Source organism: Callospermophilus lateralis, chromosome 12, assembly GCF_048772815.1.
Source record: "Callospermophilus lateralis isolate mCalLat2 chromosome 12, mCalLat2.hap1, whole genome shotgun sequence".
NCBI lineage: Eukaryota > Metazoa > Chordata > Mammalia > Rodentia > Sciuridae > Callospermophilus > Callospermophilus lateralis.
This window is the reverse complement of record NC_135316.1, coordinates 61,382,666-61,399,797: the sequence shown is the minus strand read 5'-3', so window position 1 is coordinate 61,399,797 and position 17,132 is coordinate 61,382,666. Positions and strand designations below refer to the sequence as shown.

The following is a 17,132-nucleotide window of genomic DNA, read 5'->3' as shown; positions in this document are numbered from 1 at the left end:
TATTATATTTTTCTTTGTAGGGATTTATATAGTCTAAGTCTCTGAATCATTTGAATGCATTCCAGAGATCTGATTACGTTCCAGTTTAATCCCTGCATGAGGGAAAGTCAAGCCATGAGAGAAAATGCTTATATCAGGATGTTGCTGTACTTGAAAAATAGACATGTGTATTACAGCAGTCTAAGAATCCCTGTTAGTTTTATTTGTGTTGCTTTACTTTATGCCATAAAAAGCAAAGAGGTTGCCTTATTTCCTGTATGGAAATGAATGGAAATTGGAGAGAAAGTACAAGCAAAGGCCTTAAATAGAAAACATTACAGTGTGGAAAGTTATACGTGTCTCTGAATTTTGGGTAGTGATGTAAAACTGTGAAAACTTGTGTGCACACCCTCCCCCATGATCTACATAAAACCTTTCTTCTTATACTTAAATCGCAATGATTTCATGTTAATTAAATTTTAATCAGTTGGGACGAAGAGTTTTTCAATTCTGTGAAAATTAAATTCAAGAGTAATATGTATACCAATAAATAATTTTAGCTTCTGGAATGCAAATTTCTGTACATAATTCCATGTGCTCCTAAATGTGTCTCTGTCTTGTTCTGATACCTACTTTCTGCTCATGTGTACATGCATGCTCACAGGTTCATGTACATACATGCATGGGCACACCTGTGCTTAACCATGGCCACTTACCACGTTAAAACATGAATGAGCTAATTGAGCACCAGGAAAAGAAGAGTTATACTTAAGTGGAGTAAGTGGATTTTTATATCCACTAAAAAATTATAGGAAATTTTGGCCTTTAGGCAAGACCCCTTCTGTTCATTTCCATCTGGAATAGGATTTTTTAATTCATCATGTGCTTAAAAGGGGAGTGCATAAATACATGCATGCTTTATTTTAGTTGCATTTCTTTGGTGATAATTATATGCCATTTTAAATGATCTTGTCATATTGAAACATTTATTTTCTCAGTTAAAGTATCATATAAGCAAGATAGTGAAACCTGAAAGTATTTTCTACTAACAAATGCACTATAATAAAACCCTTCAATTAAATCAGAATTACTGAGGTTTATTGAATGTAACTATCTTGCATATATATTCTTTATTTTTATAATAGAATTATTATGTAAAATATATCTGTTTATGTTATAAAATAGTCAGAATAGCATTTTTTTTGTTTTAGTCACAATTATCTCGCAAACAAATGCTTAATATAGATACAGTTGGCCCTCTCTATCCTTGGGTTCTTTATCCATGGATTCAACCAACCTCAGATCAAAAATATTCTGAAAAACATTGTGTCTGTACTGAACATTTGCAAACTTTTCTTGTTATTATTACCAAAACAGTACAGCTTTTTACATACCCCTTTATTATATTAGTTATTATAAGTAATATAGAGATAACTTAAAGTATAAAGGAAGATATACAGAGATTTTATGCAAATACTACCTCATTTAATATAATGAAGTAAACATTCACAAGTTTTGGTGTCTGCAGGGATCCTGGACCCAATTCCCCAGGATGCCAAGGGACAACTGTACAACCCTTGAATTTTATGCATAATAAGTTGATCACTGGACTATATATGTTAAAATGTATACTTTAAAATAAATGCTTAAGCTACCAATTCATTTCTTTTTGGAATTTTATGTAAAAGTATATACAGATATATGTGTTTTTAATAAGCAAATATACTTAATAAGAAAAAGACCAAGACAGAAACTCAAATACTGCTGAACTAATAACTTTTCTATTTGCAATATTACTCTACTATAGATAATTAGATATTTTTCTTTTGTGATCATAACTATTTTATTAATTCAGGGAATGAACATTAAATATATTACTAGAAACTAGACAAATCAAATAGTCATATTGTATTCTATTTCTAGTTGGACCTGGATCTTGATATTGGGTAATTTTAAATCAAGGAATAAACTCATCTGAAGCTATAAATTGAGTCACCTACAAGTTTAAGATTAGAGTGACCCTTAGATTCAAGTTGTTCTCTCCTTTGCGCAGAAAATTGGTGATTCCAACTATGTGTCCAGTAGGTTTCCACATTCTCCAATTGATGTAGGTAATTATATTTCTAAAGGAATTTCAAGATTTAATTACAAGATTGTTGCCATTTTCCTAAACATTTTCAAAGAAATTACTTGATAGAAATGGTTTTATTTGTTTTCTGTTCCTAAAGAATTTATTTGTGCCAGATTGCAGAGGGCTTTGAATACCAAATTTAGCAGTTCATATCCCATCGTTTTTTCCATAATGACTGTGGAAATTATAAAATAAATAACTTTGTCAATAACAATATATCACTTATTTTTAAGATTGAGCATATATATTTTTTTAAAAGGGAAAACCTCAAATATTAGCATTCTTGAATTAACAAAAATCTTAACTGTCCCTGCTATATCAATAGAAAATTATTTTTTTGATAAAATTTGGATTACAAGACTGATAATAAATAAGTGCTCATATATTTATATTTGTTTCCCTATTACTATTATTCCCAGGGAATGTATTTCAGTTTTGTCATCTATTCTTTGTATGGATATGGTCCATCATCAAAAAATCATAGAACATAATTTTCATTATAAGGGACTATTTAAAATACATCTATAGGTCCCTATCATCTCTGAGAGGACCCACTCTCTCCCTTGAGTGTGTCCTCTTTTTCTGTTCCTTTTAGCAAGTTCATTCCTGTTTAAAAATAAATAAAAATAAAATAATATACCACTTTCTGATATATATGCGTATATGTATACATACATATATATACACATATATATACATTTAACAATGCATTACATATGGAATCACTTTCATGTGCCTTAACAACACATTTTTATTATCTCTGACATACCTGTGAGCCTTCTCCAATCACTTTTTTGACCCTTGGTTTGAATATACAGAATGATAATCCAGAGGAACATGTCTCATTTCTTTTAGTATGTGAGTTTCCTGACTGCTTTTCCAATTTCTTATTGCTTCAGTATGTTTTAATGATTACAAAATATTAAATCCATTACTAGAAAAATGGCTTGTCACTGCCAGTAAAATCCATTACAAGAAACATTTCTGTATTTACTCTAGAACATGGATATTGAATGCATTGATTTTACTTAAATTTTCATTCTTGGGATGACCCAATCATACAGGATAAAAACATCAGCTTCCAATAAGCTTACTGCACACTTACAGGTATCAAGAACAGAATAATTTTAGTGAAGTAATTCCAAGAACAGCCTTTATGTAAAATGTCAATTATCTTCAGCTGGTATCAGCAATTTGATAGTAGGGTTTTTTGTCTTGGTTAGATGAAGGCTGAATTGTTAAGGTTCAGACTTTCTCTATTTAATTCTTTAGTAGCCTTTGGACTATGTAAATCTCCTTGGTTCTCTCAGAAGTATTTTATTTCATAGGAATTAAAATAGTAAAAATACATGCTTATTATCATGTGTTATTGTGTGCATACAGACATACTTTTATGTACATGTACATGAAAAACATTTAGCTTTAGTTTATTTTTAAACTTGTGCAATGTAAGAATATTTTTACAACAATCATTTATTGAGAAGTATAATTTATGTATATTTCCCTTTGCTTTGATCTTAAGAATTATTTGTATTACTCTCTTCTTTAAAAAATAGTATATTTTGATTGCTAATCTGAACAGGGCACCTATTTGTTCATTTGGTGTCATGTCTATCTAATTTAAGGTAATAATTTAAACTTCAGCTATACCTCTAGAGTTGCTTTCATTGAGTTTAGTAGCTTTGGGGACCTAAGATGTCACTGAGAATATTAAAATACTAATTTTTTTTCTTAAAAATCCATCTTTTGGAACTTCCACATTCTACTGACAGAAGTTGATTACAAAATAATAAGCAGAAGAGGATTATCTGTCTCTGAATTAACTGTTTTCAGAGAATGCTAAAAATGGCATCAATTCTGTTTGCTTGTTTCTAGAACCTGAAAGCAAAGAAGTGCTAGAAACAAGATGAACAATAGGATTTAAATTGGTAAACAGATATACCTCCCCAAAGCAATCAGTTAGCAGGCATGGAAAAAAAAAAAAAAAACATTAATAAGGCTATCTTGCTTGTTTCTTACAAGGGTTTGGCTTAATAGGCAAGTTTTTATTGACCTTCCTTACAGGATTACCACTCTGCTAGGAGGATGATTTGAGTCTTAGATGTATTCATCCATGTCATCAAAAATGGTGTCATTATCAGAGATGGGGTTAGCTTACAGAGGCAATAAAAGCATAAGGAAAACATCCTCTCTAAAGATAAAGAGTGGTAGCATATTTGCATAGTCTAAGGTTTGAAATTCACAGAATTATTTAAGTTGCTAGAATTTTATATTTGTCCTTGTAAACTAAACAGCTTTTACTAACTATTTCATGACAGAGCATAGGTTTCACACTGCATATAAATCAGGTTCTTTTGGAAGCTGCATTAACTCTTTCAAGACTCTAAAATTACAAAGACTTATGAATTAATTTATATGTTGATGATAGCTTTCGAATAAAAGATACAAAGGCGACTAATGTAAAACTAAACAGAGAAGCTGGCTCCTTTTACAACAGGCTGTAGAAGGAAAAAAAGGACAAAAGGAGAAACCTAAGAGAGAATAAAGAAACCTATTTGTGCTGAAGTGTGTAGATCGTCAGGATACTCAGTGCTTTCCATAATTTAAAGTTATAAAGAGGTGAATATTTACATAGAGGTTTTGATTTCAATAACAGTGTCCCTGGTTTTAAAAAAATTTGTGAAGGGAAAATAAGCTGACCTCCAAGTTTGAGAGGACTGTATATCAGGCAGTATTTATTTATACCATGTTATAAAATGGCACATCAATAATACATGAAGAGTTTTGAATTTTTATATAACCATGGTATTTAAGAGACAAATATAATGTTACTTTAAACAATGTATATGTCAGAGCAGTAGAGAGGTATGCATAACTTCTTTTAGGTCCTGTCATCATTATAAAAACTGAGTTTATAGATTCACAAATGAGCAATTTGACAATGAGTAATCAATAAGAAATGGTTGTTCCTACTTTTTTTTTTTTTGGTGGTGCTGGGAATTGAGTCCAGGGCCTTATGCATGCGAGGCAAGCACTCTACCAACTGACCTATATCCCCAGCCTCCTCTTTGTTCCTATTTTTGATTACTCATAATATTTGATATCTTTTAAATTGAATTATCCTTTATATCAGTTACAGCATTGTGTTTAGATTCAGAAATGTTTATCAAGCATGTTCTATGCATTCAGGGAATGGTGCCCCAAAGAGTATACCCTCAGGGCATAAGGGGCTCAATGAGGAAAAAACTGATTTAAAACTCAAGAGAGTTAGAATACATAATTTACCTGGAAAATTATAACATTTTCTTCATCCAAAATAGAAATATTTACTTTAAAGAAAATATCAGTAATTTCATTTCATTAGTTATTCTTATTGATATAGACTACCTAATTTGAAATATTGCTAAGATTAAAAATTCTAATTTATTTGTTGTCATCCCTTTGCTTAGTTGAGTATTTGTTATTTCTCTCCTAAATATCTAAAATATCTCTTTTCTTCTTAACCCTTCTAGTTTTCTAAAATAATCCTTTAATTTTTTAGGTATGTGATCGCATGTGATCATTGTAGTTGATAATAATAAACAGCAAATTAGGGAGCAAAGAGAAATAATGTAGATGTAGGAATAAAATACTTTTCTAAGGTAAAGTTATAAAGTGCAGGATTCATATTGGTAATATAAAATATCAGCTGAATCAAAAAGCATGAATATTTTCCTTAGTTTTGGAGAAGTACAATAAAGTCCAAGCTGAAAAGGCAAGATTTGGGACTGTAATGATTATTTAAGGAATTGTTTTGAGGTCAGTGAATCATGCCAATTTCTATTTTATCCGTTACAGATATCAAAACTCTAGATATCTGTTTCTAGGAATAATGCTGATTTGAATATTACTTACTCTTTAGTTCATCCAAGTTCTGCAGGTTCATAAATGTTGTCTAGTATTTTCTCAGTTAAACATTCAATAATTCAAGAAAATTCTGAAACACGTGATCAGCTAAGCCAATATCTATAATAGTGTTCATTGCCTTGCCTCATTAAATTTGGTCTTTCATTTAGAGCATTTCTTCTTTCAGATCCTAGCTAATTTCACCTGTATTGTTATTTAATTTTTTAATTATCGCAGCATAAATTCTTTGATATCTTACTGCCTTGTGAAATGTGTAAGGATTGCTTCTCTTATCAGTGCCCTTATCTGAAACACCCTCTACCTACTCTTCACTCCCTGTTGAAACTGATAATCCTTGAATCACAGATCAAGCATCATCTCCTGTACAAAGCCTTTCACAATATTGCAATCTACATTTGTCTCTGGATATTTGTTGTATGGCATTCTTACAAGATAGTTAAAAAGGTAGTTGTTTATGAAGTATTTTCCCTATGTTGGTTTCAAATCCAGTTTCTAGTTTACACTCAAAGTTTAAACTCCTTGGTGAAGAGCTATAGTTATACATACTTGAGAATGTGAAAGTGGATAGATTTAGGTTCACTTACCATAAACTTCTACCTGATGCAACACTTTTTCTGAACAACCTATTCAAGAATGTCCCTGTTGAAACTTCTAGCACCTAGGCACAAAATAGATGTTTAATGCATTTTTACCTTATGAATTATTGAGTACACTACTTCAAAGTAACTGCTGAGCTATACATATCTAATGCACCCAAAGAGTCTTAATCTATTGGGACATTTGCATTTTATTGTTTTCTTTGAGAGGTATCAGAAACTTCTCAGAGAAAATACAAACCTTCTTCCATTTGTATAGCACTGAACTTCAGAGCTAGTTCTCCTCAGGGTACCTGTTAGGAAAGAGATGGCCCCATTTAGCTGTGCCTTTCCTTCCAAGCATCTGCTGCTGCCCGGGGTAATAACTGTGCTTACAGGATAGGATTGGGGTAACTAAATTTTAAATGTTAATCTCAGAGTAGTGTGCCATGGGACACAATTATATTTGTGTCATAAATTTCCAATGCATGGCTGAGATTCTCATTGTCTTATATATCTAGTGCTTCCACATCAAATTTCCTTAGACTGTTTTTGCATTTGTTCCATAACATAAATTTCATTGTAACTTGTGTTAAGTTTTCTTCATCTCTGAGCACTATGTAGATGTTATCAATATGTGCCCCCAAAGGTCACTCTGGTAGATATTTTGCTATGTCCGAAAAGTCACAAACACTTATAAGCATCCCTGAAGGTGTGCAGGTGCAAGCAATAGGAAGTGCAAATGCTCCAAGCAGCTTCAGATACCCAGCTGCAATTGGATTCTCTTGAATATGATATAGGCCAGTGGTTTCTGGTGTCTGAATACAGCCATGGCAATACATTCGGAAGCATTGTGCGACGCAGGTGCATGCTAGAGGATTGGTACTTCAGAGCTGCCACGGTTTGACTATTTGATGGCATTATAATAACTTCCCCTTCAAAATGTGCTCTCTGCCTATCAAAAGTAGATAGAATGGCATTTCACAACTGAAGTAAAATCTGTGAGCCAAGCTTGGCAGTGAACCTACCTAAAAATACGTTTGTTTCTTTTGTAGTATTTTTATTATGTGAACTATACATCTAAATTCTTATTCCTTGTGGGTGATTACTTTGAAATAATTAAATTCCTGGTGTTTTATACATGATGTTTTTTAAGATGCTGCTCCTGTGTGAACAGGCATCCTTGTGCAATGAGCATATTGTAACTAGATGCATTTTCCCCATTGCATTAAATAATAAAAGAAGCAAAAAGATGCCTCACACCTGTGTATCTGTGTATCAGTAATGACACTTGATTAGTAAAACAGCATAGATCTTTGTGCATAAGAGAGAAGCATGAGAAATACAATGCAAAAGAGGATCATTTATTTAAGTAATGATTAATTCTCCCATGTCCCTTTTTTTTTTAACCCATCCTTGTTCTTCCCTGCATAGGATATCAACCAAGCTTATTCAAAGTAATGCTAAAATAAAGCCAGTTAGTCACATTAATACTTGCAAGGATATAAAAACCTGCAGATAATAAAATTGCAATAATAGAATATGTTTTTATTTACATAGGAAAAATAGTTTTGAAATAAGTTTGCTGCTTTGTCTTTAGAAATAATATTGAAAGTGAAATTTTTACTCTTCTTGTAGGCATAAGTGAAACCAGACAGTTTATTTTAAACTAATATACAAGTAAATGGGACATAGAAGTCATAAGAGGAAATAATTTTATGACTGTAAATTGTTCAGTATCACTTATATCGAATAACTTTACTTTATCATCATCATCGAAACAAAATGATTTTATTGGCTGGTCAAGAGAAGCAAGCAAATAATAATCAATGTAGTCAAAAAAAGAAAGAACTGTTTATGTTAGAGAAATGTCAGTTCACAGGATGTTGCAAATTATGCCAACTTAGTGAAAAGGAAACCTACTTTATAAGGTTTGTTGGACTGTATTCTGACAAGATTTTTATTTTAGCATTGATAGTTCTCTGACATGTTAGAATATATTTGGATAAATTGTAATCTGTGATGCTTATAGAGAAGTATGTGCACAGATATATGAGAGATATTGTGTGTGTGTGTGTGTGTGTGTGTGTCAAATAAAGATAAAGAGAATTAAAACAAACTTTTGTTACAACATTAAAACCTTTCAGTAGAAAACTACTCATGTACTGCCAGTCTAAGATCTTGGCTTGTCATGGTTTCCAGAAAGATGGGGAATTTGTGATTGGCACTTGGCTTAAATTCTGTAGAATTAATATACAGAATTCTTTTGTCAGCCATAAATAGAGATGGGTGCCTGTTTTGCTTTTCCAAACAGCTAATTAGGTGTTAAGAAAGCTTACATTAGTGAAAGAAGGTAAATTAGAAAAAAGAAAAATGAGAACAAATAAAAAATGGATTTCCATTTATAGAGTTGTCTGGAAACAACTCTAATTTTAAGAAGCTGTTAGAAACAGTACCAAGTACCACAGTAACAGAAGAGCACTATTCCTATTTAAAGCTGTTTACAAAACAGAAATAAAACCATTTTGTTGACAGTCTTATAAAGCACAGAAAACTCCCTCTTAAATATCCATCTCCCATGGCCACAGCACTTTAGAACTTCCTCACTGATGCCTTGATTTATGAATTCCAATTTCCAAACTTCTGTGGCATAGACATCTATTTAAGTAAATCACAGGCAGATACTAGATGCATGAGTGAGAGAGACTCTCATGCTGAAAATTATATGTGTATTTTCAGATGTACATATGTGTGATGTCTGAGGCAGCCGGTAAATTTACAACTAAGGGAAGGCAATACTTTTACGTTTTCTAACATTTCCCTAAGTGGTAACAAATTAGTTGCCAGCTAGTTCTCCTTGGGGGTGTTGTATAGTACTTTGAAGACTGGGCAAATAAGTTTAGACTTCTGATTTGAGATGTATTCCTGCCTGAAAGCAAGACAGAAAAAGAATAAAGAGGTTGGTTTGCTCTGAAGTGAGAAATGTTTTGGCTGGTTTCTGGACATGTTTCCTTTGTAATGTACACCATAGAATCATAGCACATGCAGTTTTCCCCCTGAGTTTTCCAAAATACTTAGGCCATACAGGGGCCAATTGGATCTCTGTTAATTCTTGCTCATTTAAATAAGAGTTCTAACTTCTAATTTTAATTATGTATGTTAATTGTTGCTACTTTTGAGCCATCATTGAAATGGCTATGTGCTTCTAGTGAGACAGTGACATTGCAAAATTAAAATCACAATGTGAAAGTTAGTAACCTTTGTAGAGGACTGCTGAACTCTAATAATGAAAGGGTTAATTATTTGGTGTTTTCATTGTATAAAATTCTGATTTTAGAGGTAGGTAAGTTGTTTACCTGATCATAGACTTCACCCTCATGATAGAAGAGGTAAAGGGAAAATTAAAATGACATTTTTGAATGTTTTAATTCAAAAGATTAATTTACATGTGTGCATTTACATATAATAATTTCATTAATATATAACTAAATATATAAAATATTATTTGATTAAAAATGGAATATCTCATTTGTGTTCCCTTACATTATGAATTTAGAATGTTATTGTGATTTTAAAAAATATTTCATATTTTTTATTAATGTTATTTATATTGAGTATATTTTATTTTTTAAATTGCTTTTATTTTTAAAATACATGACAGTGGGATGCATCACAATTCTTATTACACATATAGAACAAAATTCTTCATATCTCTGTTTGTATATAAAGTATTTTAACACCAATTCATGGTGTTAAAATATGAACTTTGGATAATGATGTCCATCACATTAGAATGTTCTTGTGATTTGCTTGTGGCAATTCCCAAATCTTAATATTCAAAAATACAATGATTATGAATTTTACAATTTAAATTTAAAAAAAAATATTTTTGGATTATGTCCTGGAGAAAGTTGAAGTTTATCAAATACATAGAAATGAAGATGTAAACATGTTTGTTCATATTGTGTGTGGGATTTATGATTCAGCTGAAAAGCAACAACTACAGTCATTCAATAGTTAGTTGAGTCACTTGATATCTTTTGCAACAATATCGTATAAATTAAGGTGCAAAATTGAACCAACTAAAGTTACTGCATTTCAATAATTCCCTCTCAGAGCAAGTGTAATAGATGTGGTGACAGGAGTATAGAAAATGATTCTTAATACTGAACAAGTGTTTAAAGTGATTTGATTGTCACATGGTCCTTCAGGGAATCTTACCTTTACCAGATTAAACACTTTGAAGTTTCCCCAGGCAGAACTGCCCAGAGTTCCAGCTGCTGGACTTAAAAGTTGTTTTGCCATGTGGAGCTCTCAGTTTTCTCATCTGCATGACACTGGTATTATGCTCTCTTTCTTGGCAAGGGGCACATTCTCCGAAAAGGTGTCCATGTTGTATTTAGGAATGGATGAAGGTAAAGGTAAATGATTTCTTAATAGTCTAGATTGGACCAGAAGAAAAATGTGACTATTGGGTGAATTATTTTTGTTTTATTTATTTATTTTTCTTTTATTCAGTGAATTTGTTTTCTGATACAAATATCAAACCCATGTAAATAGTAGCTAACTAGATGATTTGCTTCCTTTTTCATTTGGGTAGTTGATAATTCCATGTATCTGTTCTGGGATTCATTCCTTCCAAAGTACGGAGAATAATTTGATTATCTACCTTTAGAGCCACAGGGCTTAAAAAGTACTCCACATTATTATTCTGTATTATACACATTTGGCTTCTTTAAAGGGATTTAAAAATAGATAACAGAAGGTACACATGACAGAAATCTTACTGGTATAACTCACCTTGTCTTAAATGCCTGCTTATTTGGAAGCCCTCCCTCTTCTGTGTCCCCTTCATCTCTTCTCCACCCTTTCTCCTCCCTTTCTTTCTTCTCTCTCTTCCATCCTCCATCGCTCCTTTCTTTTCTCCTTTACTCTTTCTTCTTCCCCCTTACTTTCTCTTTGTGTTATTTCTTCCCTATTTTCTCACTTTCTTTTTTCATTGTATCTAATATTTTTGTGTCTAGCTTGTTATTCATTATAGATTACCTGTATTCCTTTGGGTACCTATTTATTTATCTATTTATTTATGTTTTCTCAGAAATGATTTCACTCTCTCATAAACTCTAACTTGACCCTTGGCAGTTATGGTTCACTTTGTGCTCATAGTCTCTGCCATTTGTACAAAGTATCCATTCGATTTTCTTCACTGTCTGTGAACTGCTGGCATCAAAATTACAGTCTAATCACAAGGTGAACAGCTTGTAATGTATCATAATCAATACTCAAAATTTGCTCCCCTGGATGTGACATAAAAGAGTCAAGTAAAAAGCTGCGGATTTTCAGCAGTGAAGTGCAAACAATCATTTTATGTTGGTGGTTTCAAATTCAAGGTCGATTTACAGTTTCTTATGGCTGCATTAGTCTATGTCTTTCTCCCTCTTCTTAAAATCTTATTGAATTCATTCAGCACTGGCTATCCAAAGAGCTGAAATGGAAGACCAGTCAATATTGGAATATAAAAAATGTGTTGGCATATTTCAAAGACAATGTTTTGGTTTTAAATGAATTTAAGGAAAAAGAAAGCATGGCTCTAAAAGATACAAAAGTATGGACAAAAATAGATTATAAAGTTTTCTATTATGTTTTTGAAGGATAGAATTGGTTAAATGAAATGATATTCTAGTTTCTAACATTTACTGACCGATATAGAGTGATATATGATTCCCATTCAGTATAGGTAAAGAAAACAGCTGATATTGAACTTTTCTGACATTTATTTGTTTTTTTTTTAATCTTAGCTCTAATTTAAATACATAAGAAAACTTCCCAGAATATACTGTGTGTCTAGTTTATGCTCAAGCTGTTCAAGCCTGTCAAAGAGCCTTCCCAGCCATGGGTAGCATGTGTGAGTGGATAGGTGTGGACCTTGGTGTGAGACTACTTTCAGACTTCTTGTCTGCATTACATAATAGCAAATATTCTATTCTCCTCTAGGAAATCATTTTTAAGTGACAAAAATAAAATAGACATAGCTACCTCAATAAGATTCTTTAGCATTTCACCAAGACTGTACATGTTATAAAATACTTCCATATTTTTGTTCTGTCAAAACACCATTTGGATTCTAAAAAAATGTACTCTCATAGGAAAATTATTTTATTGTTAAAACTGAGATAAAACAAGTTGTGAGTTTGTGATTTTTTTTGTTTATTTGTTTGATGAGGGATTATATATGAACTTTAACTATAAACTCATATCTCATTTGATACTTTGGAAATAATGCTATTAAATTTGCTGTTTTCTAATTCAAATATTTTTTATATAGACTTTTTTTCCCCTTAAACAGGACACTATAAATTTGTAGGGATCATTCAGCATCAATTAAAAGGCAATCCCCAGTGCTCCTAAATGTGTAGGGAATTCTATTCCCACCACGTGGAGGTAAATTGTAAATATCCTCTCCTGAAAGTAAAAGTCCATGATTTAAAAAGGATCATTAAACAGAATGAAAACAACCATTCGCAGAGAAAAGGAAGAACTGGAAAGATGTAACTTCAAAGTTATGGTTTAAAATATTGGGATCGATGAAAATAAGCAACTGTTGCCATTATGAAGGATTTTTCTTTCATATGGCTTTGTTTTACATCTTCAAAATAGGGATCATTAAAGAATGCTTTACATAGATTCTCCATGTGTTTATTGGCAAAGGAGAGAAATAAAAATTCTCACAGAAGGCATTATTATTTAAAACAGGAAATGGTGATTCGTTATTTATTCTGAGCTCTACTTGTTGAATAAATCCGTTTTCACCTACTTACACCAAAAACAGAAGTGCAAAAAACCGATTACATGATCCATACGCATATCTAATAAAACAGGAATGTGCACTTTTTGACAAGCTTATTCATAATGCATTCTGATAGAAAATTCTATTTGCCACTCTCAGTAGGAAAAGTAGGCTTTGAAAGAAAACCTTTTATTTCATGACTGTCACCAAAATAACAATTACAAGTAAAATAGGGATAAGACATTTTTTAAAAAAAAAAAAAAAAAGCAGCTTAGTACTTGGCATGGAAGTCTGCAATCCAGTTTTTTCCCTGCTATTTGATTTGAAAAATTAATCCTGATAATCCTTTTTGAAGTTCTCTGTTTCCAGGATAGGTTATACAGAACAAAGACTAACTGATATCCCCAGGACATTAGATTATGATGATGCTCTATTCTACTGAGATTGATTCTCCAATGGCCACTTTTTACTTCTTTGCAGGCTAAGGGAATTCGTTAATATCTAGAGAATAGACTTAAATAAACCCATTGTCTCAACCAGCAGGTTTATGCAACCATCCTGAAATGTTTTAATTATTGTTTTCTTTTCCTTTTTAATTAAGAGACCAGAGGTCAAGCAAGCCCACTGAGAGCTGATCACAGCCTCTGTAGAAATTTAAAGGAAACCCTAATGATTGGATTTGCTGTCTTCTCTTTTGTTTTGCAGAACCAGAAGAGTGTGTTAATTGCACAGATGAATGCCGAGTGCTTGGTCATTCTGACAGGTGTTGGATGCCACAGTTCCCTGCAGCCAATCAGGCTGAAAACGCAGATTACCGCACAAATCTCTTTGTACCCACAGTTGAAGCTAATGTTGAGACTGAGACTTACGAAACTGTGAATCCCACTGGGAAAAAGACTTTTTGTACATTTGGAAAAGACAAGCGAGAGCACACAATTCTCATTGCCAATGTTAAACCTTATTTAAAAGCCAAACGTGCCCTGAGCCCTCTCCTCCAGGAGGTCCCCTCAGCATCTAGCAGCCCTACCAAGGCATGCATCGAGCCTTGCACCTCAACAAAAGGCTCCCTCGATGGTTGTGAAGCAAAACCAGGAGCCCTGGCCGAAGCAAGCAGTCAGTACTTGCCCACTGACAGTCAGTATCTGTCGCCCAGTAAGCAACCAAGAGACCCTCCCTTCATGGCTTCCGATCAGATGGCAAGGGTCTTCGCAGATGTGCATTCCAGAGCCAGCCGGGATTCCAGCGAGATGGGTGCTGTTCTTGAGCAGCTTGATCACCCCAACAGGGATCTGGGCCGAGAGTCCGTGGATGCAGAGGAAGTTGTGAGAGAAATTGATAAGCTTTTGCAGGACTGCCGGGGGAATGACCCTGTGGCTGTGAGAAAGTGAGAGAGAAAGAGAGCGAGAGAGAAACGCATTGGCATTTTCTTGTCTCTTCTGTTGATTGAAGAATGATCGCTCCTGGGGACAACCCATCTTACAGGGATGAAGAAAGACCAATGCTGCTCTAAGGCTTTTAGTGAACATCTGAAGTGCCCACAAGTATGTTCTTTTCACTGCTGTTTCTTTTTCAGAGATAACAATGGTTTTGTTTTGACCAAACTTCTATTAGGACAGAATTAATGATGCTTAAAGAGAAAAGAAAAAGAGAGAGAGGAGAGAGAGAGAGAGACGAAAATGGAGAGAAGAAAAAAGGAGGAGGAGGAGGCGTTACCTTTTGACAATCTGTTAGGAAGGTATGCAGTGTGGGAAGTGAAGTATTTCTGATCACTCTAAAGACTGTCCTCCGTGATTTATGCTGACTTAACTGTTTACCTATAAACCCCATACAAAGCAGGGTCATCATTTGTGATCTGTGGTGGATTTCTAGCAGTCATCACAGGCTTCTACTGAAAGTCCCGAAAAGACCTTGCAGTAGTCCAAGCTACACCAAACATAATACATATTTGTGGTAAACATTTCTGTATAAAGTTACCTGCCACACATATAAACACAAAGAACATTCCACTTCATTAGTCAAAAACAAAAACAAAAAAACAAGAAAAAAAAAAAAAAAACTTGGGTCATTTGTAAGACACCTCATGTCGTATAAAAAGTTAAATGTAAAAAGATATAGTCCATTTTGTCCTGCACACACGTAGACTAATTCACTTCATTAAAGGAGAAGAAAATTTAAAGATTTAAAATGCCTATTTAGCATTTTAGTGTCCAACAAGAATATAAAAATGATGAGTTCGTTTGAAATTTGGCACAGAGAAAAGTTCTGAAAGTTAGTCAACTTCGAGTGGTAATATTCAGAGCATATTAACATGAATAATATGACTTATTCATTTGTGGACACTAAAATAGCTCAGAAAAGTGAAAATGTCTTAGACATACACAAATCACATGACCATTTAAATGTGCAAATGTAAGAAGATTCAATGTGTTTACATCAAATGACATATTTTTATTGATTTATTGCAGATTCCGTGCATATGAGCCAAATTGTTGAGTGTATAAGAGCTATATTGTGTATTTTATTAAATTAATATATAGTTGTGTTGCAAAATATTTGGGCTTATATTGTAAATGGCAAGTGTTGCCTCGGTAGCTGTCGAACTCTATGAGTTTTGTTTTTTCCTGCTTCCTTTTCCCCATGGAGTGTGGGAAGCAGTGCCTCAGAGCAGAGTCTCTTGTTTAATGTATAGTCTACCAAGTACTACAGTACATAATCTGTTCAAAATGTGTTTGAGTGAGCTGATGGAGCTAACTGAAAGGTCAGAAATTACATCCGTCAGTCATGGTTCTGTGCAAGTCCTTGTAGAAGCTTTTATTAAAGTCATGCTAAATCACAAGAATTACATTTGTACCAATACCTGAAACTTCTTCATGTTGTTTTCATATCTTAAAGCTTCTGCCTATGTAGATACCATAACATTGGTTGGTTCTCAAAAGTATCTTAAGTGGTTCAGATGTATGTTTCCATTATATTTCCAAAACATGAAAAATGCTTTAATGCATGTGTGGTACCAGCACTGGTTACTTGCATTGTGTAGTGTTTTTCAAGAGGTCTGGGTTGTAACAAAATCTTTTTTCCTTTGTCTCAGTGCTCCTCTGCTTCTTTTTATTGGTGTCCTTCGAGAACAATACACCTTCTATTCCATCCTTGGGTTGCACCTTTTCTTGTGACATTTAGCAAGTTTCAAACTTACTTCCATGTGAGGCTAAGAAACCTCTAATTTCAGGAATTGGGAAAAATAAAATTAGCACTTGCAGAAGTAGTAGCAGATGGGAAAATGCCTTGATTGACATTTTCCTTCAGTATTTAAATTTTTTGGCATTTTACAACTTCATGGCAAACAGTTTAGAGCCCATACCTTAGAAAATGTGGTGCTGAGTTAAATAAAGGCTGTTTGTGCACTGGAGCAGAAAAATACATTATTTGCAAACTGGTGGAGAATTCTGTGCCTTCTTTTCTGGCCACCAAGCCAGTGTAGAAACAGCATAAATGTCATAAAACCCTATATTTAAAAAAAAAAAAAAAAGCAAAAGCAAAAACAAACATTGAACTAAATTAAGTTTTTGTAATCTTAAACCTTAAAAAGTTCTACTGAAAATATTTCCATCAAATGACGTCAAGATTTCAGACTGTACCTCATTTGCAAAATTGCTTTGGGAGAGAAGAGTGGACAACTCCCATCAGCCTTATTCTCTTGAGAACTATATTTGGTTCCTAGTAACAGCCTTTCCAAAGCTCTACTCTTGGTTTTTAT

General features: G+C 33.2%; 1 protein-coding gene across 1 annotated transcript in view; it reads left to right on the top strand.

Annotated features, from left to right (window-relative positions):
- The window catches only part of Pcdh17 (protocadherin 17), a 91,843-nt gene extending 76,788 nt beyond the window's left edge, over positions 1 to 15,055 (top strand). The window contains exon 4 of the mRNA XM_076872519.2: positions 14,084 to 15,055. Within this exon, the coding sequence (XP_076728634.1) occupies positions 14,084 to 14,766 (683 nt within the window). The 3' untranslated portion in view covers positions 14,767 to 15,055. The remainder of the gene's footprint in view (positions 1 to 14,083) is intronic.
- Positions 15,056 to 17,132: the final 2,077 nt, after the last annotated feature.